The 25407-nt window shown below is 37.6% G+C and overlaps 1 protein-coding gene across 3 annotated transcripts in view; it reads left to right on the top strand.

Moving 5' to 3' along the window:
* nup54 (nucleoporin 54) overlaps window positions 1–24403 on the top strand; it is an 80090-nt gene extending 55687 nt beyond the window's left edge. The window contains exons 6-15 of one of the 3 annotated variants that reach the window (XM_059988815.1): window positions 3632–3769; window positions 4875–5098; window positions 6824–7011; window positions 9990–10186; window positions 11919–11973; window positions 13050–13143; window positions 14083–14190; window positions 21313–21432; window positions 21888–21998; window positions 22360–24403. In XM_059988815.1, the coding sequence (XP_059844798.1) occupies window positions 3632–3769; window positions 4875–5098; window positions 6824–7011; window positions 9990–10186; window positions 11919–11973; window positions 13050–13143; window positions 14083–14190; window positions 21313–21432; window positions 21888–21998; window positions 22360–22488 (1364 nt within the window). In that variant the 3' untranslated portion in view covers window positions 22489–24403. The remainder of the gene's footprint in view (window positions 1–3631; window positions 3770–4874; window positions 5099–6823; window positions 7012–9989; window positions 10187–11918; window positions 11974–13049; window positions 13144–14082; window positions 14191–21312; window positions 21433–21887; window positions 21999–22359) is intronic. The other 2 variants (XM_059988817.1, XM_059988818.1) reach the window with 2 other exon arrangements.
* Window positions 24404–25407: the final 1004 nt, after the last annotated feature.

The raw sequence follows: 25407 nt of genomic DNA, 5'->3' as shown, positions 1-25407 counted from the left end.
CACCTATGTTGAGGATGATGAGGGAGGAGCGGAGGTGCATCCTGACTATCTGAGATCTGTTGGTTAGTAAGTCTAAAGCCCAGTTGCACAGTGGGTTAGACCGAAGAGTCGGAGTTTGTTCACTGAAGCCTGTGTGACAGTCGTGTTGAGATCCAGAAAGAGCTTTCTGACCTAAATATCCTTGTTTTCTAGGTGTGTCAGGACCAGGTGTAGAGACTATGACATCTGTCCTGCGCCTGCTAGTCAACTTGTCCTATTTTTAAAAAAAAATCACTAGTCTACTTTGATTCATTTAGACCATGATATGAATAGAACTGTGCACTGATTCAAAATTGTTTCTACTGGGAACCCTTCCGTTCTACTAGGAATCCACAATATATCTATTTGGCCATTTCCAAGGTTCCAGTCTAGGTGTAAGCCCTTTGTCCTCTCCTCCCTGTCTGTGATGATCAGGAAAAACTCTTAGAAGCTAAATTGATCTGATGATGTCCTTTTTTCAAGACATTTCTTCAGGATTGTTCTGAACCATAACTCAGTTAATTCCATTACTCTGCTTTGCCCTGGCTGCTCTCCCCAAGGGTAGAGTTCCTCTTTGTTTTATTTAAGACTAAGACATGCAAACTTGAAAGGATGTAGCAGAGTTTACTTATTCATCATCAGGACTAATAAGTAAATTAGCTTCTGATTTCACTTTTTAAGTCTTCTCATTCATGCACTGTCATTCAGCTGACTCCCACTCACCTGGTTATATTTGTGCTTGTTATGTTGTAACCAGAGAATCAACTGCATTGTCTGCTGATCCCTCACCTATACTGTTACTCTATCTAGTACTGTTGGTCCCTTTCCATTCTCCTGTTACATGTCAGCAATGTGAGTTGAAAACAGAACAAATTTTCACGTGCATAAGAAGGCCATTCAGTCCATTATGTTTATACCTGCCTCCAACAGAATAATCCCATCAGTCTCATTTGCAGTGCTTATTTCCTTAATTCTGCTATTTATTCTTCTGCAAATGCCCATTAGTTATTCCTTTTTTTTTTTACCTACATTAGGGATAATTTATAATGGCCAGTTAATCCACCAATACACCTTTGGGATGCAATGTATAGAGGCAGAATGTGCAAACTCCCCACAGAGATCAAGATAGATGAGCTGCACCAATCGCTGCATCATTGGGGCACTTTCATATATTTTCATGAAAGCCATCTTCACTCTTCTACTGCCTTTAACAGTACAGTTCCTAATGAGCAAAAGTTTATTGCAACTAAATATTGGGAATCCAAAGACATTATCTTTGATCATGATCATAAACTCTCTTGCCCTTGGGCTAATTTCCCTTTTAGCAGTTCATCCTGATTTTAAGACTCTGGTTTCAAATCCTCATCTGGTCCTAGAATTTGTCCAAAGTTCTGTAGTTTTTAATTTGGGCCTCTTGATCAGTGTTGATATTAATTGTTCCATCATTGACAACTGTGCTCTCAGCTGCAAAAATATGAACTTTTAGAATTCCATTCCTGAAAACTTTTTAAGATGTTGCTTAAAGCGTATTCCTTTTTATAACTTTTTATTCACCTGTCTTAATATCTCCTTATGTGATTGGTGCCAAGTTTTGTCTCCGTTACACAAGTATCCCACAAAGCGCTACCCTACAGTGTTTATTCATTATAACACTATTGATCTTAGATTTCAAAAATCCATAGGTACTTTTTGGAAAAAATAACATGTATTTACTAAAAGAAAGAGGAACATCAGCTTAGGCTATATACTCCCGTGATGGAAATATGGCATGAAGCTCAGTCCTCTGCATTTTAATGGTGATCACAGTGCATTGTGGCATGCTGTGAGCCAGACAGGTAATGTGTAGAGGCTGCCTGTGAAGGCTGATATTGGGTAGGGTGGGGCAAGCAGTGTAGCCTCCTGCATTTGATGGGGGTGGTATGGTGAGGAGTGCACTCTGTCCGGCGCACACTGTTGAGGCTGGCTTTGACTAACACCCAACTCCTGTACTTTCTAGTACTGCCTCCTACTGGATGTGATGGAAGCTTCTGTCTCTGCTCTCTTCCATTGACTGCACAGCTCTTCCCATTCTGGAGATCTCTCAACTGAACAAAACTGCAGAGCCAGTCTGTAGGTTCCAGCTATCTGCCAACACGTGGATCAGCCACTGATGATCTCCAGCAATGGACCACAGGCATCATACTGACTTAGTAGGCAGTTCTTGCCACTATATCTCAGTGCTAAACAGTTGCATAGCTCACTCCAGCTTTCTTGGGTAGCCATTACACATTATTCAATACCACATAAGGTGATAAGATTACCTTAATCAGTTAATTGCTGTAGGAGTACCAGCATTCATCTATGTTTCTGTCAGTGCTGACTTCTAGCATTAATTCCATTAGAACTCTCATTCCTGGGAACACATCTGAGTGCCAGGCGAGGTAGTGTATCAGAATGCTGCTCACTTTTGTTTTATATATGCTCCCTGTTCACTGATTCTCTAGTAGGCTATAATCCTATGAGAAATATGCAGCCAGTGAAAATTTGACTAGATTTCCCATTGTTATTCCCATGACAGTGAAACAGTTGACTATATGAACAGTCTGAAGTAGGGCTGCAAACTGCATCTGGAAGCAGTTTTAGCCTGGCAGAAATCAAGATCTTTTATATAAATTTGTTTATTTATGATAAGATTGTAACTTTACAATGCGGGAGAGTCTTGTAACCAAGTATTTGGATACTTGAGTGTTGGAACTTTAATCAGCAAGTACGTCAGTAAATCAATAATAAAATGGCGAGAAGAATTGATAGGAAGGAGAAAGCAATTCAGTCAGTTAGTACTGAAATATTAAGGGAACAGACTGCACAATTCAGACCTAACGAAATGATATCTGTGTTTTTGACAAGGCAGTTCTTTAATGTAAACAGAAATTGTAAGTTAATAGCATTAAAACCTGCTTGAGGAAACCCAAAATGAGGAAATGTTAGTAGTCTTAACAACAATTTGATAGTCAAGTAGACTGAATAACTGATATATTTACCTTTTTTGATGAGAAGATCATTGGTTTAAATCTCACCATAGGCCAAATTTTATTTCTGTTTCTGAAGTTGCACTTCAGAAAATGTCAAAGAGAGGAATGCATTGCATGTTACTCCAAAGTGCTGCTGTGTATTGACTGTCTATTGTTCTTGTCTTTCCATGTACCCATTCCATTGAAATCAATAGAATTAAATGCATGGAGTTCAATGCAATTACTTGTATTCTTTTAATTACAACAAATTAAGATGAATATTCTCCCCATTGTCTTATTGCATGAGATGCACGACAGTAGTATCTATGCAAAATTCCTCAGGTAAAGCCTTTCTTTTTGAATGTGTATTTTATTGGCATTCAAAGGGTACAATATCGTATTGAGCTTGGCTATTATTTTTTACTTTAAAGAAAAACTAGTAGTTACTTAATAAATCATTGCTATGCTAGTTTTTCCAAATTACCCATCTTGATGTACATAAAGTGATTACTATTTTGCCGTTAGATTAATCTGAGCTACAATAAATCTTGGATTACCCCAAGGAAGTTTATCATGTGTTTTATGATTTTATAATACCATTTGTTTTTCTCCTTGTTTCCCAGGCCTTTTCCAGAATACACAGAATAAGGGGTTTGGATTTGGTGGTGGATTTGGCACAGGTACAAGCACAGGTCTGGCACCTGGTTTGGTGGCTGGCTCCACGCTTGGAGGATTTGGTAGTTTTGGCACTCAACAGCAAAGTAAGTTCTTAGGGAGGCGATTCTCAGTAGTTAAGTTTTAGTTTATATGAAACTAGAAGTTGAAAAATGATATTGGCAATTCATAACAATTGTTCAAAACTAGTTATTGAGAAGTTATGACATCCTCTGTATGTTGGCATACAGATAGCTTGTTGGGAATATTTGTAACAACATGCACAAAATATTGGAGGAACTCAGCAGGTCAGGCAGCATCTATGGAAATTAATAACCATTCTGTGTTTTGGGCCAAGCATCTTCATCGGTTCTGGAAAGGAAGGGGAAGATGCCAGAATAAGAAGGTAGAGGGAGAAGAAGGATAAGATGGAAATTGATAGGTGAAGCCATATGGGTAGGGGAGGGGGAATGAAATAAGAAGCTGGGACACAATAAGTAGAGAAGGCAGAGGACTGGAGAAGGAAGAATCTGATAGGAAAGGAGAGTGGATCATGGGAGAAAGGGAAGGATGAGGGGCACCAAGCGGAGGTGATAGGCAGGTAAGGAGAAGAGTTAAGAGTGTGGAAATGAAGAAGAGTGGAAGAGGACAAATTACTGGAAGTTGGAGAAATTGATGTTGACCTACCTATTCACCACCCTTTTGTGCCCCTCCTCTTCCTTTTCTCCCATGATCCACCCTCCTCTCCTATCAGATTCCTTCTTCTCCAGCCCTTTAGCTTTCCTACCTATCACCTCTCAGCTTCTTAATTTCATCCACCCCCCACCCACCTGTCTTCGTCTATCTTCACCTATCACTTTTTAGCTTGTCCTTGTTTCCCTCCACCCGCCTTGTTATTCTAACATCTTCCCCCTTTCTTTCCAGTCCTGAAGAAGGGTTTTGGTCTGAAACATTGACTGTTTATTCATTTCCATTGATGCTGCCTGACCTGCTGAGTTCTTCCAGCATCTTGTGTGTGTTGCTCTGGATTTCCAGCATCTGAAGGATTTGTTGCATTTTGGGATATTTTTATGTTATTCTTGTGTTGGGTATCTTTCAAAACTCATACACTAGAGGTTTTTCTCTACCTCTTATTCAGCTCACAGGATTTTCTAACTCTTACTCCAACACCTTTAGTCCCAAAGAAGAAATTTTGTTGTTGTATATTTATAGCTGGAGGCCTTTTGGGGCAGACATTGCAGCCTCAAGCCCAGACAGTTCAATTGATCAACACGGCCAGTGCCCTTTCTGCACCCATTCTGCTGGGGGATGAACGTGATGCTATATTGGCCAGGTGGAACCAACTTCAGGCCTTCTGGGGCACAGGAAAAGGCTACTTTCACAATAACTTGGCTCCTGTTGAGTTCACGCAAGAAAATCATTTTTGTCGATTTAAGGTAAAGAAATTTCAACTTCTTTATATTTTTTGATATGTTCTTCAAAGCTGAAATTGAAAAGAAGTTAAGGTATTGGTGTTGTGGAGGATGAATGAAGGCAAAAGCATATTCATAAATACTTTTATTCTTGGTGCAACTGTTGATTTGCCTCTCTACCAGAGGCCTTTAGGTTCAGACCCAGGGAATAACTGTCACAGTTTACTTAAAAGTACATACAGTTTATTAGCAAGCTTGCATTCTTAGTTGGCAACACAGAGTCCCTGCTCACCAAGACTGAGAAGATCTGCATCCAACTGAGCCCAGAATACTGTTTGGAGCTGCTGATATACATTGTTATCACATATTTTGATAAGGGTAGACCGAGAAGCTTCTTGTGGAACAAACGCTTCATACATTATTCTCACAGCTTGACTTGTCAAGCTGCCAATAAGTCAGTTAGGTTTTAGCCCTTTTAATTCTGCATATAATTCCTCACAGTAAAACATGGATGTGAATTTGTCAAAATCCTGACAATGCCATTATCATCAGGAGGCCCTAGTAGGTGTACTGTATCTTCAAAGGATGTGAGCACTGGTTAATAAAAAATAATGCACATTGGACAAATAGAAAAAGAAACACTTAGTCATTTGGGAGATATTGTGTCGATATGAAAGGCCCAAGGAATGGAAGTACTTGTTTCACTGATGTTTGGTCTCCATTGTTACAAAGGGGATCTTTGGTACATTTTATTCTGGTTGTTATCCTCTGCGTATTATGTTTGCCGACATTGAGCTAGGGACAGTTGCAGAATAACAGACTATACATTTATGATGGAAATGAGAAGAAACAACAAAGAAAAAAATACTTTTTGACAATGGAGTTAATATTTTTATATAATGGAAATCAAAGACTGTACTGTGTCAGAGTGGGAGGTACAGGAATGAAGGTTAAGAAAATCTATTTGATGTTCCAGCAATGCAAGCATAATGATTTGAACACCTTTGGTGAGCAATTACTTTCTTCCCCTTTCCCAAGGAGTTGGCTGAAAGTAAGAATCCCTCCCTTTGGAGATTCCACCCGTGAGTGTCAAGACTTTGAGTCTATTTATTCCAGTTTGGAGATGCTTCAAAACCAATCTGATTTCCACGGTATCTCAACTGATATGCTATTCCTGTGAGGTGGATCAGAAGTGGGAATTGTGGCTGGCATTTTTTACCCTGATTAATAGTAACTAGCTTAACACAGACCAAAAGTATACATTGGAACTGTGCAATTACCTGCAAAGGCTAAAATGAACCATCTAGCAAACAGTATTTTTATAAATCTAAAATTTTATTTTGTCAAACCATTGATTTTCTGGATGGCTTCAAAGCTAAGCTTCAGTGGCTTTCCTGCTTTTATTCCAGTCTGGAAGTAACACTGTGCTTAAAGCTGGCAGTCAGGAGATCACCAAATCATACCATTCTATTCAGTAATATTCAATCATTCAAATCTGAAATTAATGAGCTTGCATATTTGGTTAGATTCATTGCAACAAGTAGAAATGAACTACTAATGAAAACCATCTTGTGAACAGGGATTGTTATTTGACATTAATTGTGTTTATAGAGTTGGTACTGTGAAATAGATTTGGTATGAACTACAGTCAATGTTGTTATAACTTCTGTACTCCCAAGATTTAGTTCATGAAAACATATCCGTAGACATGCTTACATTCATACTGCAGTATTTTGCATCTCCCTGTAGACTGTTGGTTTCAGCTGCATACCTAGTAACAAGGATGAGGATGGTCTGGTAGCTTTGGCTTTTAACAAGAAAGAAGCAGACATTCGAAACCAGCAACAGTTGGTTGTAGAAACTTTACACAAGATTCTTGGAGGATTACAACAAATCATGGTCAATGTTGAAGGAATCCGAGCTCTGCCAGATGACCAGTAAGTGCACTTCACGTGTTTGTCAGTGTTATTTTCTGTAACCTTAGCTTAACTTGAATGGAATTTGGTAATGGGACATGATCCACTTTCTTTTAGCATTGAGCTTTTCAACATCATGTGAAAGCACCTGGAATCAGCTCATTATTTTGTTCAGCATTAAAATTTATCATAGAACATTAGAGCATTACAGCATAGAAACAGGCCTTTTGGCCCTTCTTGGCTGTGCTGAACCATTTTTCTGCCTAATCCTGACCTGCACCTTCATCCATGTACCTGTCCAAGTTTTTCTTAAATGTTAAAAGTGAGCTGGCATTTACCACTCCTTATGGCAGCTCATTTCACACTTCCACCACTCTGTGTGAAGAAGCCCCCCTCTAATGTTCCCTTTAAACCTTTCCCCATGTCCTTAACCCATGTCCTCTTTTTTTTTCTCCCCTAGCCTCAGTGGAAAAGGCCTGCTTGCATTCACTCAACCAATACCCATCATAATTTTATATACCTCTATCAAATCTCCCCTCATTCTTCTACACTCCAGGGAATAAAGACCTAACCTTTCCAACCTTTCTCTGTAACTCAGTTTCTGAAGTCCTGGCAAAATCCTTGTAAACCTTCTCTGCACTCTTTCAACCTTATTAATATCCTTCCTGTAATTCGGTGACCAAAACTGCACACAATACTCCAAATTCGGCCTCACCAATGCCTTATACAACCTCACTATAACGTTCCAACTCTTATACTCAATACTTTGATTTATAAAGGCCAATGTACCAAAAGCTCTCTTTACTACCTTATCTACCTGTGATACCACTTTTAGGGAATTATGTATCTGTATTCCCAGATCCCTCTGTTCTACTGCACTCCTCAGTGTCCTACCATTTACCTTGTATGTTCTACCTTGGTTTGTCCTTCCAAAGTGTCTGTATTAAACTCCATCTGCCATTTTTCAGCCCATTTTTTCAGCTAGTCCAAATCCCCCTGCAAGCTTTGAAAACGTTCCTCACTGTCCACTACACCTCCAATCTTTGTATCATCAGCAAATTTGCTGATCCAATTTACCACATTATCATCCAGATCATTGATATAGGTGACAACTAACAATGGACCCAGCACTAATCCCTGTGGTACACCACTAGTCACAGGCCTCCACTCAGAGAAGCAATGTCTAATCCAATTTACTACCTCACCATGTATACCTAGTGACTGAATCTTCCTAACTAACCTCCCATGTGAGATCTTGTCAAAGGCCTTACTGAAGTCCATGTAGACATCCACTGCCTTCCCTTCATCCACTTTCCTGGTAACTTCCTCGAAAAACTCTAATAGATTTATTAAACATGACCTACCATGCACAAAGCTGCGTTGCCTCTCCCTAATAAGTCCCTGGCTATCTAAATACTTGTAGATCCTATCTCTTAGTACTCCTTCCAATAATTTACCTACTACTGACGTCAAACTGACCGGCCTATAATTTCCCAGATTACTTTTAGAGCCTTTATTTAAACAATGGAACAGCATGAGCTATCCTCCAATCCTCCGGCATCTCACCCGTGGATACCGACATTTCAAACATATCTGCCAGGGCCCTTGCAATTTCAACACTAGTCTCCTTCAAGGTCTAAGGGGATACCCTGTCAGGTCCTGGGGATTTATCTACTCAGATTTGCCTCAAGATAGCAAGCACCTCCTCCTCTTCAATCTGTATTGGTTCCATGACCTCACTACTTGTTTGCCTTATTTCCATTGACTCCACGCCAGTTTTCTTAGTAAGTACAGATGCAAAAAACCCATTTAAGATCTCCCCTATTTCTTTTGGTTCCATACATAGCCGACCACTCTAATCTTCAAGAGGACCAATTTTATCCCTTACTATCATTTTGCTCTTAATATACCTGTATAAGTTCTTTGAATTATCCTTCACCTTGACTGCCAAAGCTACCTCATGTCTTCTTTTAGCCCTCCTGATATCTTTCTAAAGTATTTCTTTGAATTTTTTATGCTCCTCAAATACCTTATTTGCTCCCTGTTTCCTATACATGTCATGCATCTCTCTGTTCTTTATCAGAGTTCCAATATCCCTAGAGAACCAAGGTTCCTTATTCTTATTCACTTTGCCTTTAATCCTGACAGGAACATACAAATTCTGCACTCTCAAAATTTCTGCTTTGAAAGCCTCCCACTTACCCATCACATCCTTGCCAGAGAACAACCTGTCCCAATCCACGCTTTTTAGATCCTTTCTCATTTCTTCAAATTTGACCTTCAAGTTAATTACAAAACAGGTAGAAAAATAAATAATGAAGATGCTGTAATCTGGAACTAAATACAAAGTGCTGGAGGAATTTTGAGTTGAGCAGCATCCTGTGGGGAGGGCGGTAGTGGGTGAGGGGGTAGGATTTGAGGACTTTTCAGGTTGAGACTCTGTATCAGGTCTGAAAGATGAGTGGAAATCCTCTTTATACCAGCTATTTTCTCTCTCTCTGCTTTCAGAATTCCTACAGGGTCTCGACCTAAAATGTCAACAATTCCTCTCCCTGCAAGTGCTCCTCAACCTGCTGAGTTCCTCCAGCATTGTTTTTTTTGCTAAAGGTAGAGAAATTATCTTTCTGTTCAGCATTGCATTATACCAACACAGATGTAGTGCCAACAGAATTAGAGTAACACTGTTTGCTCCAGTGTTTAGTTAACAAAAGCAAAGCTCTGCAAGTGCAGCAAGTCTCAAATAAAACAGAAAACATCGATTGTGCATCATCTTTGGAGGGAGAGAGATAGAGCGAGTTGATCTTTCAGATCAGTTGTCCTATTTTCTGTGAGAGGGAATATTGCTTAAGATATTCCTTCCTGTCACCAGCTCGCTCAAAAGAGGGGCCCCCCCCAACGCCAACATTTTCCACTTCTTCTTTCATCTGGCAACTGGCAGTTTTCTGAATGTGTTTGGCTGTCCATACGCCTTAAAACTTATTTTATTCTCTGGTATTCAGGACAGAAATGGTGATCTATGTTGTTGAACGCTTTCCAAATGGAAACTCCAGAAGAGTCTCAGCAACCAACCTTTTCAATTCACTGGAACAGACTAATATGAAGAATCAGCTGATGCAGTTAGGTGTGGTTGTTGCCCTGCCTAGGACTGAACTTTCTCCAACCCAGATAAAACAACTGCTGCAGAACCCTCCCACTGGTACGTGGTGTAAATGTGTTGATCTGTTGAACAGTTACCCATCTATGGAAATGAACAGATAATTTGGAACGTGATGAGAGCAAAGGGCTGGAACTTGTTGGGAAATGTCTGTGGATATTTGCTGGGCTTTTGGCTCTTGTATGCAGTATGATCATAAGGACTTTCTCCTGCATGGATCTTGCCAGTCAGAGTTTAGGTGCTGCATTTCTTCGGGGGTTTTCTGACTGCGTGTGGATTGTGGAATCAGAGGCCTGCAGCAGTTTCCCAGGACTTAAGGCAGGGACATCTGCAAGCTGAGTCTGTGCCAGGTTAAACCTGGTGTAGGAACAGCAGGTCTGCTCATTTCAGTTGAGAGGAATTGCTGTGCAGAGCAAGGCTTTTAGGTTGTTTACATATTTATGAATTGTTTACTTTAAATATTTTACTGCCCTAAATACAGTTGGCCCTCCTTATACACAGGTTCCGCATGCGCGGAGTCAACCAACTGCAGATTGGGAAATCTGAGAAGTTGAGCATTGTTTGCCTTGCGTCTCATTTGTTCATTCACTACTTGTGTTGTGAGCGAGAGGAAGGAGTTTAAGGCTAGTAAGGGATGGCTGGCTAGCTACGTAAAGCGCTATAGCCTCAAGAACTTGAAGATCACGGGAGAATCGGGATCGGCTGATGCTGAGGTGGCATCAGCGTTCCCAGAAGAGCTACAATGGTTGCGTCTGTACTGAACATGTACAGACTTTTTTTCTTGTCATTATTCCCTAAGCTACAGTGTAACAACTATTTACACAGTGTTTATATTGTATTATAAGTAATCTAGAGATGATTTAAAGTATACGGGAGGATGTGCGTAAGTTATATGTGAATACGACGCCATTTTATATAAGGGACTTGAGCATCCGTGTTTTTTGGTATCCGCGTGGGGTCCTGGAACCAATTCCCCGTGGATAAGGAAGGCAGACTGTATCTTAATCTTTTTAATTGTTTCTGAATGGTTCTGAGCATCAGAGACTCACAAACCTCTTGATGCATCTGCCAGACCTAGCCAGCTGAGAGTTATTTTTTCAGCTATATTCTGGGCAAGGTCTTTGATACGTCTGACTCTGTGATAATCCTGCTGTTCCATAGGCCCTTGCACATGAGAATTGGAATGGCTTCAGGTGCCACAATGGTTTCAGCAGATCCAGAGAATTATCAGTATGTTAGCACTTGAGACCCACCTCAATCCTCAGTCTCAACCCTCTCATGTCAGATAACTTGTATCCTACTCTGTTGGTAAGGAAATGGATGATGACTTTTCCAAAATATATTGCCTACATAGGTGCACCTTGTCTTTTGGGGAAGCATTACTAACCTCCAAAGAAATATTCAATGGTAAATGTAAAATTCAGGTCTCTGTAGATAATTTCTAGTAAAAAATATTGTTTTATGTATAATCTATGATCTTTACTAATTCCTTTATGTTTATCCTCTTTATTTTGAAAGTTAATATTTATGTTAACATGAAATATTATTTTAATATATTCACTCCTTTTGCCTTAGTTTCAGCAATGTTTCTCTCCATGCTGCTAATGGGAGCTAGTGGAAGATTGACTTTTACTCGAAACAGAGAGCTTAAGTGACTGAAAAGCAAGTTTTGCTGCAGTGATAAAGTGTTGCTCAGTTATATGGGAAGTTTGTCACTTTTTACGGAAACTCTGGGAGTAAATATGACTATTGCCATTGTCTTTTTCTCTTTTAGGTGTTGATCCAATAATTTGGGAACAGGCTAAAGTTGACAATCCTGATCCTGAAAAGTAGGTTTTGTTGTCTCCTGTCCACAACCTCCTGTATAACCAATATTTTGTTTTATTCTGTGTGCATACAAAATTTTGTGTTGTATAGAAACATTTGTAATTTTACAGGATTCTCTTTGTATTTTATCAGTAGATGTAATAGCTTTAAACCAAATTATTTATTTTTCCATTTTATGGACCATAGCTTTCTATTCCGAATTAATTTAACTAAAAAAAGTTCCTTCGTGTATTTATTTTGAAAAAAGTTAAATATATAAGTGTGAAGTAGTTCATTTTGGTCGGTCAAATATGATGGCAGAATATAGTATTAATGGTAAGACTCTTGGCAGTGTAGAGGATCAGAGGGATCTTGGGGTCCGAGTCCATAGGACACTCAAAAGCAGCTGCGCAGGTTAACTCTGCGGTTGAGAAGGTGTACGATGTATTGGCCTTCATCAATTTTGGAATTGAATTTAGGAGCCGAGAGGTAATGTTGCAGCTATATAGGACCCTGGTCAGACCCCATTTGGAGTACCGTGCTCAGTTCTGGTTGCCTCGCTACAGGAAGAACGTGAAAACCATAGAAAAGGTGCTGAGGAGATTTACAAGGACGTTGCCTGGATTGGTGAACATGCCTTTTGAGAACAGGTTGAGTCAACTCGGCCTTTTCTCCTTGGAGTGATGGAGGATGAGAGGTGACCTGATAGAGGTGTATAAGATGATGACAGGCATTGATCATCTAGATAGTCAGGGGCTTTTTCCCAGGGCTGAAATGGTTGCCACAAGAGGACACAGGTTTAAGGTGCTGGGGAGTAGGTACAGAGGAGATGGCAGGGGTAAGTTTTTTGCTCAGAGAGCGGTGAATGCATGTAATGGGCTACAAGCAACGGTGGTGGAGGCGGATACGATGGGGTCTTTTAAGAGACTTTTAAATAGGTACATGGAGCTTAGTAAAATAGAGGGCTGTAGGAAAGTCTAGTAATTTCTAAGGTAGGGACATGTTTGGCACAACTTTGTGGGCCAAGGGGCCAGTATTGTGCTGTAGGTTTTCTATGTTGAACTAGATTTCTTATTATTTTGTTTGTGCTTCTCCCAAGGCTGATCCCAGTGCCCATGGTGGGTTTTAAGGAATTGCTGAGGAGGCTTAAGTTCCAGGAACAAATGACAAAACAACATCAAAGCAGACTGGATGTGAGTGAGTTGCGATTGTATTTTTGAAAAGATTTTTATGCCCCTGTTGACCCATTGAGCTTTTAGTAAGCCTGAAAACAGGAATGTGGGTAATTTAGAGTATTTCAAAATAATTTAGTTTGTGTTTTTATTTAGAGGTGGCAATAGTTGTGTTGCAAATTTGATAATCCTGTTTAAATGTGCTTGAACTGCCCAGTTTACCTGCTATTAATTGAGCTGCCTCATGGTTCAAGAGCTCTGCATTCATCCAACCTCAGCTGCTTTCTGTGCATGTTTTCAATGTAATTGCTACTGGCAGATTTTTCTTTGGGGGAGAATATCAGAAAATAATAGACATGCTTTTTCTTTCCTGTTTCCATGTTTCCTATAGTCATTTTTTTATTGCCTATGATTCAGTGGTTTATGAAAGAATTTGGCAGATGGTTTCATTGTTAAAAAGAAAGCCAGTTTTGATAATGGGGAGCCTCGTATAATTTTTTAATGATTGGATTGCTGTAGCATCAGATAGATTAATATTTAGTGGTCTGTTCAGCAGCTTTGGGCCTGTACTCAAAGAGTGGTGAATCTGTGGAATGCTGTGCCACAATGTGATGGAGGCTAAGTTCATGGGTATATTCAAAAAGGAAGTTGATAGATTCCTGATTGGTCAGGGCATCAAGGGATATGGTGAGAGGGCAGGGGTATGGGGTTTAATGGGATTAGGGATCAGCCATGATGAAATGGTGGATTGGACTTGATGGGCTGGTTGGCCTAATTCTGCTCCTATGTCTTATGTTCTTATGTTGATTGCAATTATTGTATCTGAACAACTAAAAGTTTGAGCTTTGTGACTATGGCAATTGGTCTTTTGCACATCAGAAAAATCAAAAAGTATAGAAGTCAGTAGATAAGCTTTTGACATTCCACGTCTGACCATATCACCTCCTTCCTCCTATACAGATTATATCTGAGGATGTAAATGAACTGCAGAAAAACCAGGCCACAACTGTAGCGAAAATTGCTCAGTACAAGAGAAAACTAATGGACCAAGCTCATAAAGTTTTACAGGTAATGTAATGGAATTGTTATTTGTGTCTGACATTGTTAAAATATTTTAAAAAAGGCATGGGTCATTTTGAAAGGCATGTTTTGATTTTGATTATCACTGTGGAGTTTATTTGAAGGCACTGCAGAATAAAACTCTTCCAGTACACCTGAAGTGTTTTGGTTCTCATCAATCTTTCAAGGATCTCGCTGACATACACCTTTTCTATTTTCAGTCATCAAGAGTTTTGCCATAACTATTTTTGAAATTCTGAGAATCATTCTTAGCTCTCCATGCTCTCTTTCAGTTTGAGGAGTTGAGGGGCCTCATTTTGTTGTGAAAGTATGTTAATCTCTTTAGACCAGCACCCATCCACATGAGCCTTGTGCACTGGATAACTAATTGATATTAGCAAGGTGAAACCGGACTCTATATGTTAGCAGTGGTCAAATAATTCATGAGTGCATAGAGTTCTAAATCAGTCGAACATTGTGAAGGTAGTTAAGATCTAAGATGAAAGTTAAAAAATCTGAAAGGCCTAGACACTAGATAGAGAAAGAATGTTTCTCTTTGCAGGAGAAACAAGAACTAAGGATCACATTTTAAAATCTATTAAGACTCAGATAAGATTTTCTTTCCCCGAAGGTTCTTGTCTTCCGAAGCGTATTGGACTCTTGATAAGAAATGGGGTTACCAGAGACTGGCATTAACAGAGTTGAAGTTACAGTTGTGTGATCTTGTTCAATGTCTGATCAGGCCTGAAGTACCAATTAATTTATTCTCCCTCCTAGTTCACTTGGGAGATTTTCTAATGATGTTGATTGAAAAATGACGATGCCTCAGAACAGTTGGACTGGGGGAACGTCACGTGATGATGTAGGATCGAGACGCTGGAACCCAGCTCTCCCTTAAAAAATCAATAAATTAATGTTTAAGTGAAGAAAAGTTAGTCAGTACTTTCTAAAAGTTACTTATAAACTACTCCGGATTGTTTCAAGTTATGCCTCACAAACAGAAGATGAAGAAAACTACTACCGTGAAGACGATGCAAGTTGGAACAGAATCAAGGCCCACTTCTGCCAAAGAACCGCGGGCTCAGGTACATTTCACCTCCGGCGATACAGAACAGGAAACTGTGGCAACATTGATCAATCCTAAACAAAAAGACCAACGAGAACTGTGCAAATGTGAAGGAAGGAGCATGCGCAAACGAGAGCAACCAGAACTACAAATCCCAGTTACGACTGAAACCGAAAGTGAAAGTGAATCTGAGGGACAGTCAGATTCTCTGGAAAAATCAGACGAAGATGGAGGTAAAAGTTTTTCTGGAAATATAGAAAAGACTTTGATGCAAATAATGTGTAAATTAGGCGCATTAAAAGTAATCAAAAGAAAAATGACAAATTATGTTTGATAAAATGACAAAAAGACAGGAAAAAATGGAAAAGATAATTATAGATTTGGAAACTACAACGGAAGACATAGTTGAAAGAATGAATAAAATGGAAAGTGATACTACTGCCTGGACATCAGAAAGAAAACAATTTATGGAAAAAATTGATAAGCTTGAAAATTTTAATAGACGAAACAATATTAAAATTGTTGGACTTAAAGAAGATATAGAAGGAGAAGATCCAATAAATTTTTTTCAAAAATGGATCCCTGAAAAATTGGAAATGGAAGGAGAAACTCTAATTGAGATTGAAAGGGCTGATAGAGCCTTAAGGTCAAGACCTCAAGCTGATCAAAATCCGCGATCAATTTTGACAAAATGCTTAAGATACCAAGATAAAGAAAAGATCCTGAAGGCGGCTGCCCAATGTGCCAAAAAGAGAAATGGGCCATTGATGATAGCAGGGAAGACAGTTCTTTTTTATCCTGATATAAGTTATAACCTTTTGAAGAGAAAGAAGGAATTTAACCCAGCGAAAAATGTCTTATGGGAAAAGGGTTATAAATTTATAATGCGTCACCCAGCAACACTGATAATTTTTTTGGAGGAGGGAAAAAGAAGATTTTTTACCGATTATCGAGAAGCGGAGAAGTTCGCACAAAAACTTCCATTTATTCACTAATTACACATAGAGACTTCCAAGCGCAATGGATTAAAGATGAAGATAGAGACAGTGAACAGAAGTGATGGACATTTAAGGATGATACAGGGGAGAAAAGCAAAATTTCTGAAATACTAATTGAGAATAGTATTTTTTTCTTCTTGTATATATACTTTATGTTGCGGGGGGGCTGGGGAGCTTTGGATTCACGTGTGTAATCAACGAGAACTGTGTACTGCGGGATTCACGTGTGTAATCATGGCGATCGCCATGACCCGTACAACAGAGGGGAGTAATGTTGTGTTCTTTTTTTTTCACAACATTAGTAGGGGGGTATTTTGTTTATTTCTTTATACTCTATTTTTCTTCTATCTTTCTGCCTGGATGATCAGTGGGGACACACATAGCAACATGGAGAATTTTAAAAAGATTTCCCAAGATACCAGGAAAGTTGAAAGATTAGGTATTATTATAGATTGGAGTAACATAATTAAAAATAATGACTAATTTACTGAATTTTTAAAGTTTTAATGTTAATGGGCTTAATGGACCAGTAAAAAGAAAAAGAATTTTAACGTACATTAAAAAAATGAAAACAGATATAGCTTTTTTACAAGAAACACATTTAACAGACATAGAACATCAGAAATTAAAAAGAGACTGGGTTGGAAATGTTATTGCAGCTTCATTTAATTCAAAGGCGAGAGGAGTTGCAATTTTGGTTAATAAAAATTTACCAATTAAAATACAAAACGTATTAATTGATTCGGCGGGGAGATATGTAATTATACATTGTCAAATTTTTTCAGAACTATGGACTCTTATGAATATTTATGCACCAAATGAAAGTGATGTAAAATTTATACGAGGTCTTTTTGAATTTGGCTAACGCACATGACAAAATATTAATAGGTGGAGATTTTAATTTTTGTCTAGATCCAGTTTTAGATAGATCAACAAAGGTTGTCACAAAATCAAAAGTAGTAAAATTAACTCTATCATTGATGAAAGACTTAAATTTGATTGATATATGGAGAAGAATTAATCCAAAAGAAAGAGATTATTCATTTTATTCAAATAGACATAAAACATATTCAAGGATAGATTTTTTCCTATTATCAACGAATATTCAAGATAGAGTGAAAAATGTGGAATATAAAGTGAGAATATTGTCAGATCATTCTCCTTTGATAATGACAATGATAATGACAGATAAAGAGGAATCAATTTATAGGTGGAGATTTAATTCAATGTTACTAAAACGTCAAGATTTTTGTGATTTTATGAAAAAGCAGATTCAGTTCTTTTCAGATACAAATTCACATTCAGTTGATGATAAATTTATATTGTGGGAAGCAATGAAGGCATATTTGAGGGCAGATAATAAGTTATACTTCTAAAATTAAGAAGGAATATATGATAGAAATAGATCAATTGGAAAAAGAGATTACAAAAGTAGAAGAAGAATCTCAAAGAAATATGACAGAAGAAAAACGAAGACAACTTATTAATAAGTTACAATATAATACACTCCAGACATATCGAACAGAAAAAGCAATTATGAGAACTAAACAGAGATATTATGAACTAGGTGAAAGATCACATAAGGTCCTTGCATGGCAGTTAAAAACAGACCAGACTTCTAAAACAATAAATGCAATTCGAACAAGAGTAAATAAAATTACTTATAAACCTTTAGAAATTAATGAAACTTTTAAGAATTTTCATTCTGAGTTGTATAAATCAGAATCACAAAAAGGTAATGTCAAGATAGAAAGGTTTTTATCACAAATAACTCTTCCAAAATTAAATACGGAAGAACAGAAGGGATTAGATATGCCTTTTACATTGAAAGAGGTCGAAGAAGCCCTAGGATCACTTCAAAGTAATAAATCTCCAGGAGAAGATGGTTTTCCGCCTGAATTTTATAAAAAGTTTAAAGATTTATTAATTCCTCCTTTTATGGAGTTAATACATCAAGCAGAAAGAACGCATTAACTTCCAGAATCTTTTTCGACAGGTATTTTAATAGTATTGCCAAAAAAAGATAGAGATCTTTTAAAGCCAGCATCATATAGACCTATTTCTTTATTAAACACTGATTATAAAATAATAGCAAAAATCTTAACTAACAGATTATCTAAATACTTACCAAAATTAGTACGTATGGATCAAACAGGATTTATTAAAAATAGACAATCGGCAGATAATGTAACTCGGTTATTTAGTATAATTCATTTGGCGCAAAAGAGGGAGGAAATGAGTGTGGCAGTTGCTTTAGATGCAGAAAAAGCATTTGGTAGATTGGAATGGGATTTTTTATTTAAAGTATTGGAAAAATATGGATTAGGAGTATCTTTTATAAAATGGATTAAAACCTTAAATACTAATCCCAAGGCTAAAGTAGTGACAAATGGTCAAATTTTAACACCATTTCAGTTAACAAGGTCAACTAGGCAAGGTTGTCCATTATCACCTGCTTTATTCGTGTTGGTGATAGAAACCATTAGCTGAATTAATTAGAATGGACCCAGGTATTAAGGGTTTTAGAATTAATCTGGAAGAATACAAGATTAACTTATTTGCTGATGATTTATTTGCTTTATTTAACAAACCCATTGCACTCGTTGCGTAAATTATTCTATAGATTAGAAGAATATGGGAAAATATCAGGTTATAAAATAAATTGGGATAAAAGTGAAATTTTACCTCTTACTAAAGGAGATTATAGTCAATGCCGATTAATAACTCAATTTAGAATGCCCGCAAATGGTATAAAATATTTAGGTATAAGAGTTGATAATGATATAAAGAACTTATATAAATTAAATTACTTACCATTACTGAAAAAAATTCAAGAAGATCTTGATAAATGGATGGTATTACCAATAACATTAGTAGGTAGAGTAAGTACCATAAAAATGAATATATTCCCTTGACTACAATACTTATTTCAATCACTACCAATACAACTACCCCAGAAGTTTTTTCAAGAGTTAAACAAATACGTGAGGGAGTTTCTTTGGAAAGGTAAGATGTCAAGAATATCGTTGGAAAAATTGACATGGAAATTTGATCTAGGAGGGTTACAACTTCCAAATTTTAAGAATCATTATAAAGCAAATCAACTTAGATTTATTGCATCTTTTTTTGAGAAAGATAGACCGGCATGGATTAGAATAGAACTAGATAAAATAGGAGAAAATACACCAGAAGATTTTATATATAAATGGGAATCTAAATGGATACGGGAAAAGAAAGAATCTCCTATATTAAAACATTTGATTGACTTCTGGAATAAGATAAATGTTGATGATGAGACAAAGAAATCTTTATTAGCAAAGAGATCTTTAATTCAAAATAGACTTATTCCTTTTACAATAGATAATCAACTTTTATATAATTGGTTTCAAAAAGGGATTAGATATATAGGAGATTGTTTTGAAGGAGGTATATTAATGTCATTTGATCAATTAAAGAATAAATATAATGTATCAAACAACACTCTTTTTTTGTTACTTCCAACTAAGGGCTTATTTAAGAGAAAAATTAGGTCAAACAATGTTATTGCCGAAATCTAATGAAATAGAAACTTTAATTCAAAAAGGAAAGATTAAACAATTTATCTCTTGCATGTATAACTTGATTCAAAAACAGGCAATTAAACAAGGAGTCCATAAGTCAAGACAAAAATGGGAAAGTGACTTGAATATTAAAATTGAAGAAACAAATTGGTCTTGATAGTATGACAAAAGCAATAAATGTCTGGTTAAGATTAGTGCAATATAATTTTTTACATCAATTATATATTACACCACAAAAAATAAATAAATTAAACCCAAATTTATCCGATCAGTGTTTCCGATGTAACCAAGAAATCGGTACTTTTTTACATTCTACTTGCTCTTGTTCTAAAATTCAACCTTTTTGGACAAATTTACGAGTTTTATTGGAACACAACTTCCACATAATCCAATATTATTTTTACTAGGCAATATTGAAGGGATAAAACCGAAACTCAAATTGAATAAATATCAGAAAGAATTTATAAAAATTGCACTGGCAGTAGCCAAAAAGGCTATTGCAGTTACTTGGAAATTGGATACATACTTAAGTATAGATTGTTGGAAGAAGGAAATTTATGGCTGTATTCCACTTGAAAAAATTACTTATAATTTAAGAGATAAATATGAAACATTTTTGAAAATTTGGCACCCTTATTTACAAAAGACAGGATTAAATATATAGGTGCTCCGAAGATGAAATAATTGGTTATTTGGGGAAAGAAATAAATATATATACTAAAGTTATTACAAACTCCATGGAGCATGTGGGTATCTCCTGATATCCAGGCACTCTTTCTTTTTTTTCCTTTCCTTTTTTTCTATAGGGGTTAGGGGGGAGGGGTTAAGGGGAGGGGGGGAAGGGTGTATATATATTTTTTTCATATATTTTCTTTTATTTCTGTAATTATTTGAAAACTCAGTAAAAAAAAGTTTAAAAAAAAAGAACAGTTGGACTAATTTTGATTTAGGTTGGGCAAACTTTGTCTCCTCTAGAGATTTGGAGGCTAATAAAAGTAGGTAAAATTAATGAGGCATAAATAAGTGTGGAAATAACAAATGCAAGAGAATAAGGTAAGAGGAGATTTGCGAGACAAGTTTCTTTTACACAGAACAGAGAGCTGTAGATGCCTGGAATGTACTTCCAGGGAGGTGGTGGAAGCAGATAGAATAGCAATGTCTAAGGTACAGTTAGGCAGGTAGGTGGGTTTGGTATTGCGGCATAAAAATTGTGCATCAAAGGGCCTGTTCCTGTGAAGTACCATTCTAATGCTTGCTCCCTGCTGAAATAATGGGAGGTATGCAAGGTTTTGAGGAGACAGTGGGGCAGGAGGAAGAGAGAAATAAACTGCCATCAGTCTAGCTAAGAGCCTATGCAAACACTATAGACTTACTGCATTCTTCTGTGCTCAATTTGTATATAGTAGTTCTCTGTGTAATTTCAAAGTTAAATTGGAAGGGAGGTAATATTTGCAATCTTCTACAAAATAATTTCTCAAACCTGTTGATTTTTTTTTAAATTTTCTAGGTTTTAATTAAACAGGAAATCCAGAGGAAAGCTGGTTATGCTATTCAGGCAGAGGAAGAGCAGCTTCGTGTACAGTTAGATACTATACAATGTGAACTAAATGCACCAACCCAGTTTAAGGTACGGAAATTGGAGGAAATATTACAGATCTTGGAAATCTGAAGCAATAACAGAAAATGCTGGAAGTACTCCACAGGTCGAGCAGCATCAACAAGTAGTGAACTTGTTTCAGGTCAAGGTTTCTTCATTTGATTTGGAAAAGTGAGACAACAAGTGTAGTTTATATTGCAATTCAGAGCTTTCCCCCCTCATTTTATCCATTCTGATGAAGGGTCATTACCCTGAAATATAGACTCTTTCTCTCCGCAAACCTTCCAGCAGGTTCTGTTTATAAACTACAAAGGACTTGATTCCCAGATGTTTACACATTTCCCAACATTGCCAGTGATATTAAACCTGATTCTGAATTCATTGTAAGAAAGTCAGAACGTTTTACTGTGAATTTTTAAAAGGGTGATTGTGAAGAAATGTAAACAGTGAATGCAATATGTTTCAATAATAGCATTTATGTGCAGGGTCGTCTAAATGAATTAATGTCTCAGATAAGGATGCAGAATCATGTTGGAGCTGTCAGATCAGAGGAGAGATATAGTGTGGATGTCGATCTCCTGGGAGAAATCAAGCAGGTATATTTTTCCTCATTTACTCCAGAGAAGTTCATGGTCCAAAAATTTTATTGAAATTTGAATATAATGATTATTTCACAGAGTAGTCATTGATGTTGCAGTGTTCAGTCTTTCATGTCTTTCTTTTGCTGCATTAGGAGGTAAAATTACAATTTTAAGCAACTTTGCATTAAAAAGTTTACAAACCATCCGCACAATGCCAACCTGAAGAATTTTCACATTTAAAATTTTTAGCTTCTGTTATTATTTAACTTCAGTCTAATATTTTTCTGGACCAGCTGGTCTTCAAAAGAAATTATGCTCACAAATAACAAATCAGCTGTGTATAATCATTACTAATGCAGCCCATTTCTCTTCCTAGCACCTGAAATTACAGCAGGAAGGATTGAGTCATTTAATCAGTGTTCTGAAAGAAGATTTGGAAGATGTGAAGCTAGTTGAGCATGGGCTTAGTGAGAGTGTTCATATTCGACGTGATCTTCTCAGTTGATGTAATACCTTGTGGTTCAAGATACCTTTCTCCCTGTCCAAGTATTTGAATAATCCTACCTCCATCTCCATTTTTGTAAACCAGAAATCTGATGAAAGAGCAGGGGGAGAAAAAACTCTTGTTCTTCATCTAATGTTGCAGCCATGTTCCAGCTTCGGGAATTCTGTTGTTTACTGTAAGGTGTGTTGTTATCCTAGTGAGCAACTGGATACAAATCTTTGCAATAGAAATTAGTAACTGACTATGTAAAGCATGTTTAAAACTATACCCTATAAATGACTGTTTGCAGTAACGAGAGATGAACTCTGCAGTCTTTGTTTTAAGGCAGGCTTTACCCCAGTTATTTTAAATGGATTGGACATTATCTACTAATTCCGCGAATAGTAATTTCTTACTTCATTCGTTACAATTTTGAGTGTAAAATCACAATGAATTTCCTGTTGAATGCAATACATTGAGGCAGTTTTTAAAAATATTGCTTTAGTACCAGACTTGCATTTAACAGGAATAGCTGTCAGTACTGACTAAGTCAGGAACAAATTGGGAATTGTTTATATATTTTTTAAATGCGTAGCTGCTCTGAATAAGTTTGAATAGCTTTTGAAAACTTGACCTTGATTTGCCATGAATGAGAAAAATTTGAAATATTCTTTATTGGATGTAAATAAAAGCTTTGAAAACTGGAATGTTAACAAATATGGTTAAACATGCCAGAGAATCACATGCTGGATATATAGTATAATCCCAGTTTATTGTTTTAAAGTATACAAGCTTATTTATGTTATCAGAAGGAACCTTGACCATTGGGTTTGCTTTTGGAAGAATTGACTATTTTCCAAACATACTTGTTATGATATTTCTCATCTTAATGCATGTAGGCCCTTTTTCAGTTCAACACATAATTTAGTGTCAGTCAGCTTTACAAATCATTTTCCTGTGTGATTTGCACCCAGTAATGGTCGCTGAAACATACTTTGAAATGGAGTGATAATTGTGAACTATAAGTCAGTCAAGGATCTCAAATCAAGAATTGCATTTAATCTGTTAAATGTTTGAAATAATTATGCAAAGAGGAAGTTGATTATAAATAAACAAGTTGCTTTAATAACCTTCTGCTTCAGATTCTAATTTTAATTTCATAATCCAGATGCAGTTTTATTATTTTAAATGTAAATTTTCCCTAGTGCCAGCCTGTTTCATTTCTCTTGGCTGACTGGGTTAGTCCAAGCTAGGAAATTCTGACTGACACTTGTCAGGTGATTTACTCCAATTTATCTTGGTAACATGGTCAGTCAGATTTATTGTTAAATGCACAAGTGTACATTCAGTGACCAGTTTATTAAGTACCTCCTGTACCAAATAAAGTGGCAACTGAGTATATATTCGTGGTCTTCTGCTGCTGTAGCCCATCCACTTCGAGTTTTGATGTGTTGTGCATTCAGAGATGCTCTTCTGCAAACCAGTGTGGTTATTTGAGATACTGTCAGCTTGAACCAGTTTGGCCATTCTCCTCTGACCTTTCTCATTCACAAGGCATTTTTACCCACAGAACTGCCACTTACTGAATTGTTTTCTTTTCGCACCATTCTCTGTAAACCCTAGAGACTGTTGTGGTTGAAAATACCTGGAGATGAGCTGATTCTGAGATACTCAAATCACCCCATCTGGCACCAGCAAGCATCTCATGGTCAAAGTAGCTTCGATCGCATTTCTTCCCCATTCTGATATTTGGTCTGAACAACAACTGAACCTCTTGACCATGTCTGTATGCTTCTATGTGTTGAGTTGCTGCCACATGATTGGCTGATATTTGCATTAACGACCAGGTGTACCTAATAAAGTGACCATTGAATTTATGTATTGATGCAATGAGAAATGTACTAGTAGCATAAAGTATACATGAAACACCACAACTAGAATAAAAACAGCGTCCATTGTAGTGCAAAGTGGTCCTTGTGTTGCTATACTAAAGTAGTGATTAAGGTTGTGGATATTAATTCAAGAAATGAACAGTTAAGGGAAGTAGCTGTTCCTGAAACTGGTGGTGTGGGATTTCATATTCTGTGGCTCCTGCCCAATGGTAGCTATGAGCAAATGGCACTTTGAGGATTTTTGATACAGTACCATACCATGATGCAACCAGTCAGGATACTTTTCACAACACACACAAAATGCTGGTGGAACACAGCAGGCCAGGCAGCATCTATAAGGAGAAGCACTGTCGACGTTTCGGGCTGAGACCCTTAGTCAGGACATGATCAAGGGGTAAATAAGAGGAGGTATCAGAGAGTTGTCGCTTTGCCTCGGCCAGGTAGAGGTCAGTACGCCAGACAACAACAGCTCCCCCCGCTATCAGCGGGTCTTATAGTGATGTTGGGATTGGTGCGGAGGGAGCGGAGAGCAGAGCGTTTGGTTGGAATTGGAACACGGTGTGAAGTCGAGACGGTTAATGTCCCGTCGGGAAAAGCAATAAAGAGATCCAGAGCAGGCAGAAGATCAGAGTGGGGTGTCCATGAAGAGGAGGAGGGTTGAAGATGGGAGAAGGGGTCATCGGTGGGGGTAGGAGATTCCTTACCAAAGAAATAAGCTCGGAGACGGAGCCGGTTAAAGAAGAGTTCAGCGTCATGGCGTACGCGGAACTCGCTGAGGTGTGGGTGAAGGGGGACAAAGCTGATGCCCTTACTGAGGAGAGAGCGCTCTGCCTCAGAGAGTTGAAGATCGGAGGGAATGGTGAAGACCCGGCCACGGATGAGAAATGGGATCAGAGGGGGGAGGGAGGCTGGTAGTGTCAGTGGAGAGGGAAGGGTTGGAGTGAGAGGAAGATGGAGCCTCTGAGGGCCCAGGAGGTGACGATGGGATCTGAGGGAGAGGGGATTGCAGAATGGTGGTGGGGGAAGGGGAGACGGGAGACACAATCGC

The sequence above is a fragment of the Hypanus sabinus genome, chromosome 14 (genome assembly GCF_030144855.1).
Source record: "Hypanus sabinus isolate sHypSab1 chromosome 14, sHypSab1.hap1, whole genome shotgun sequence".
Taxonomy (NCBI): Eukaryota; Metazoa; Chordata; class Chondrichthyes; order Myliobatiformes; family Dasyatidae; genus Hypanus; species Hypanus sabinus.
The sequence above is the reverse complement of the archived record's forward strand: the minus strand, read 5'-3'. Positions and strand labels throughout refer to the sequence as shown.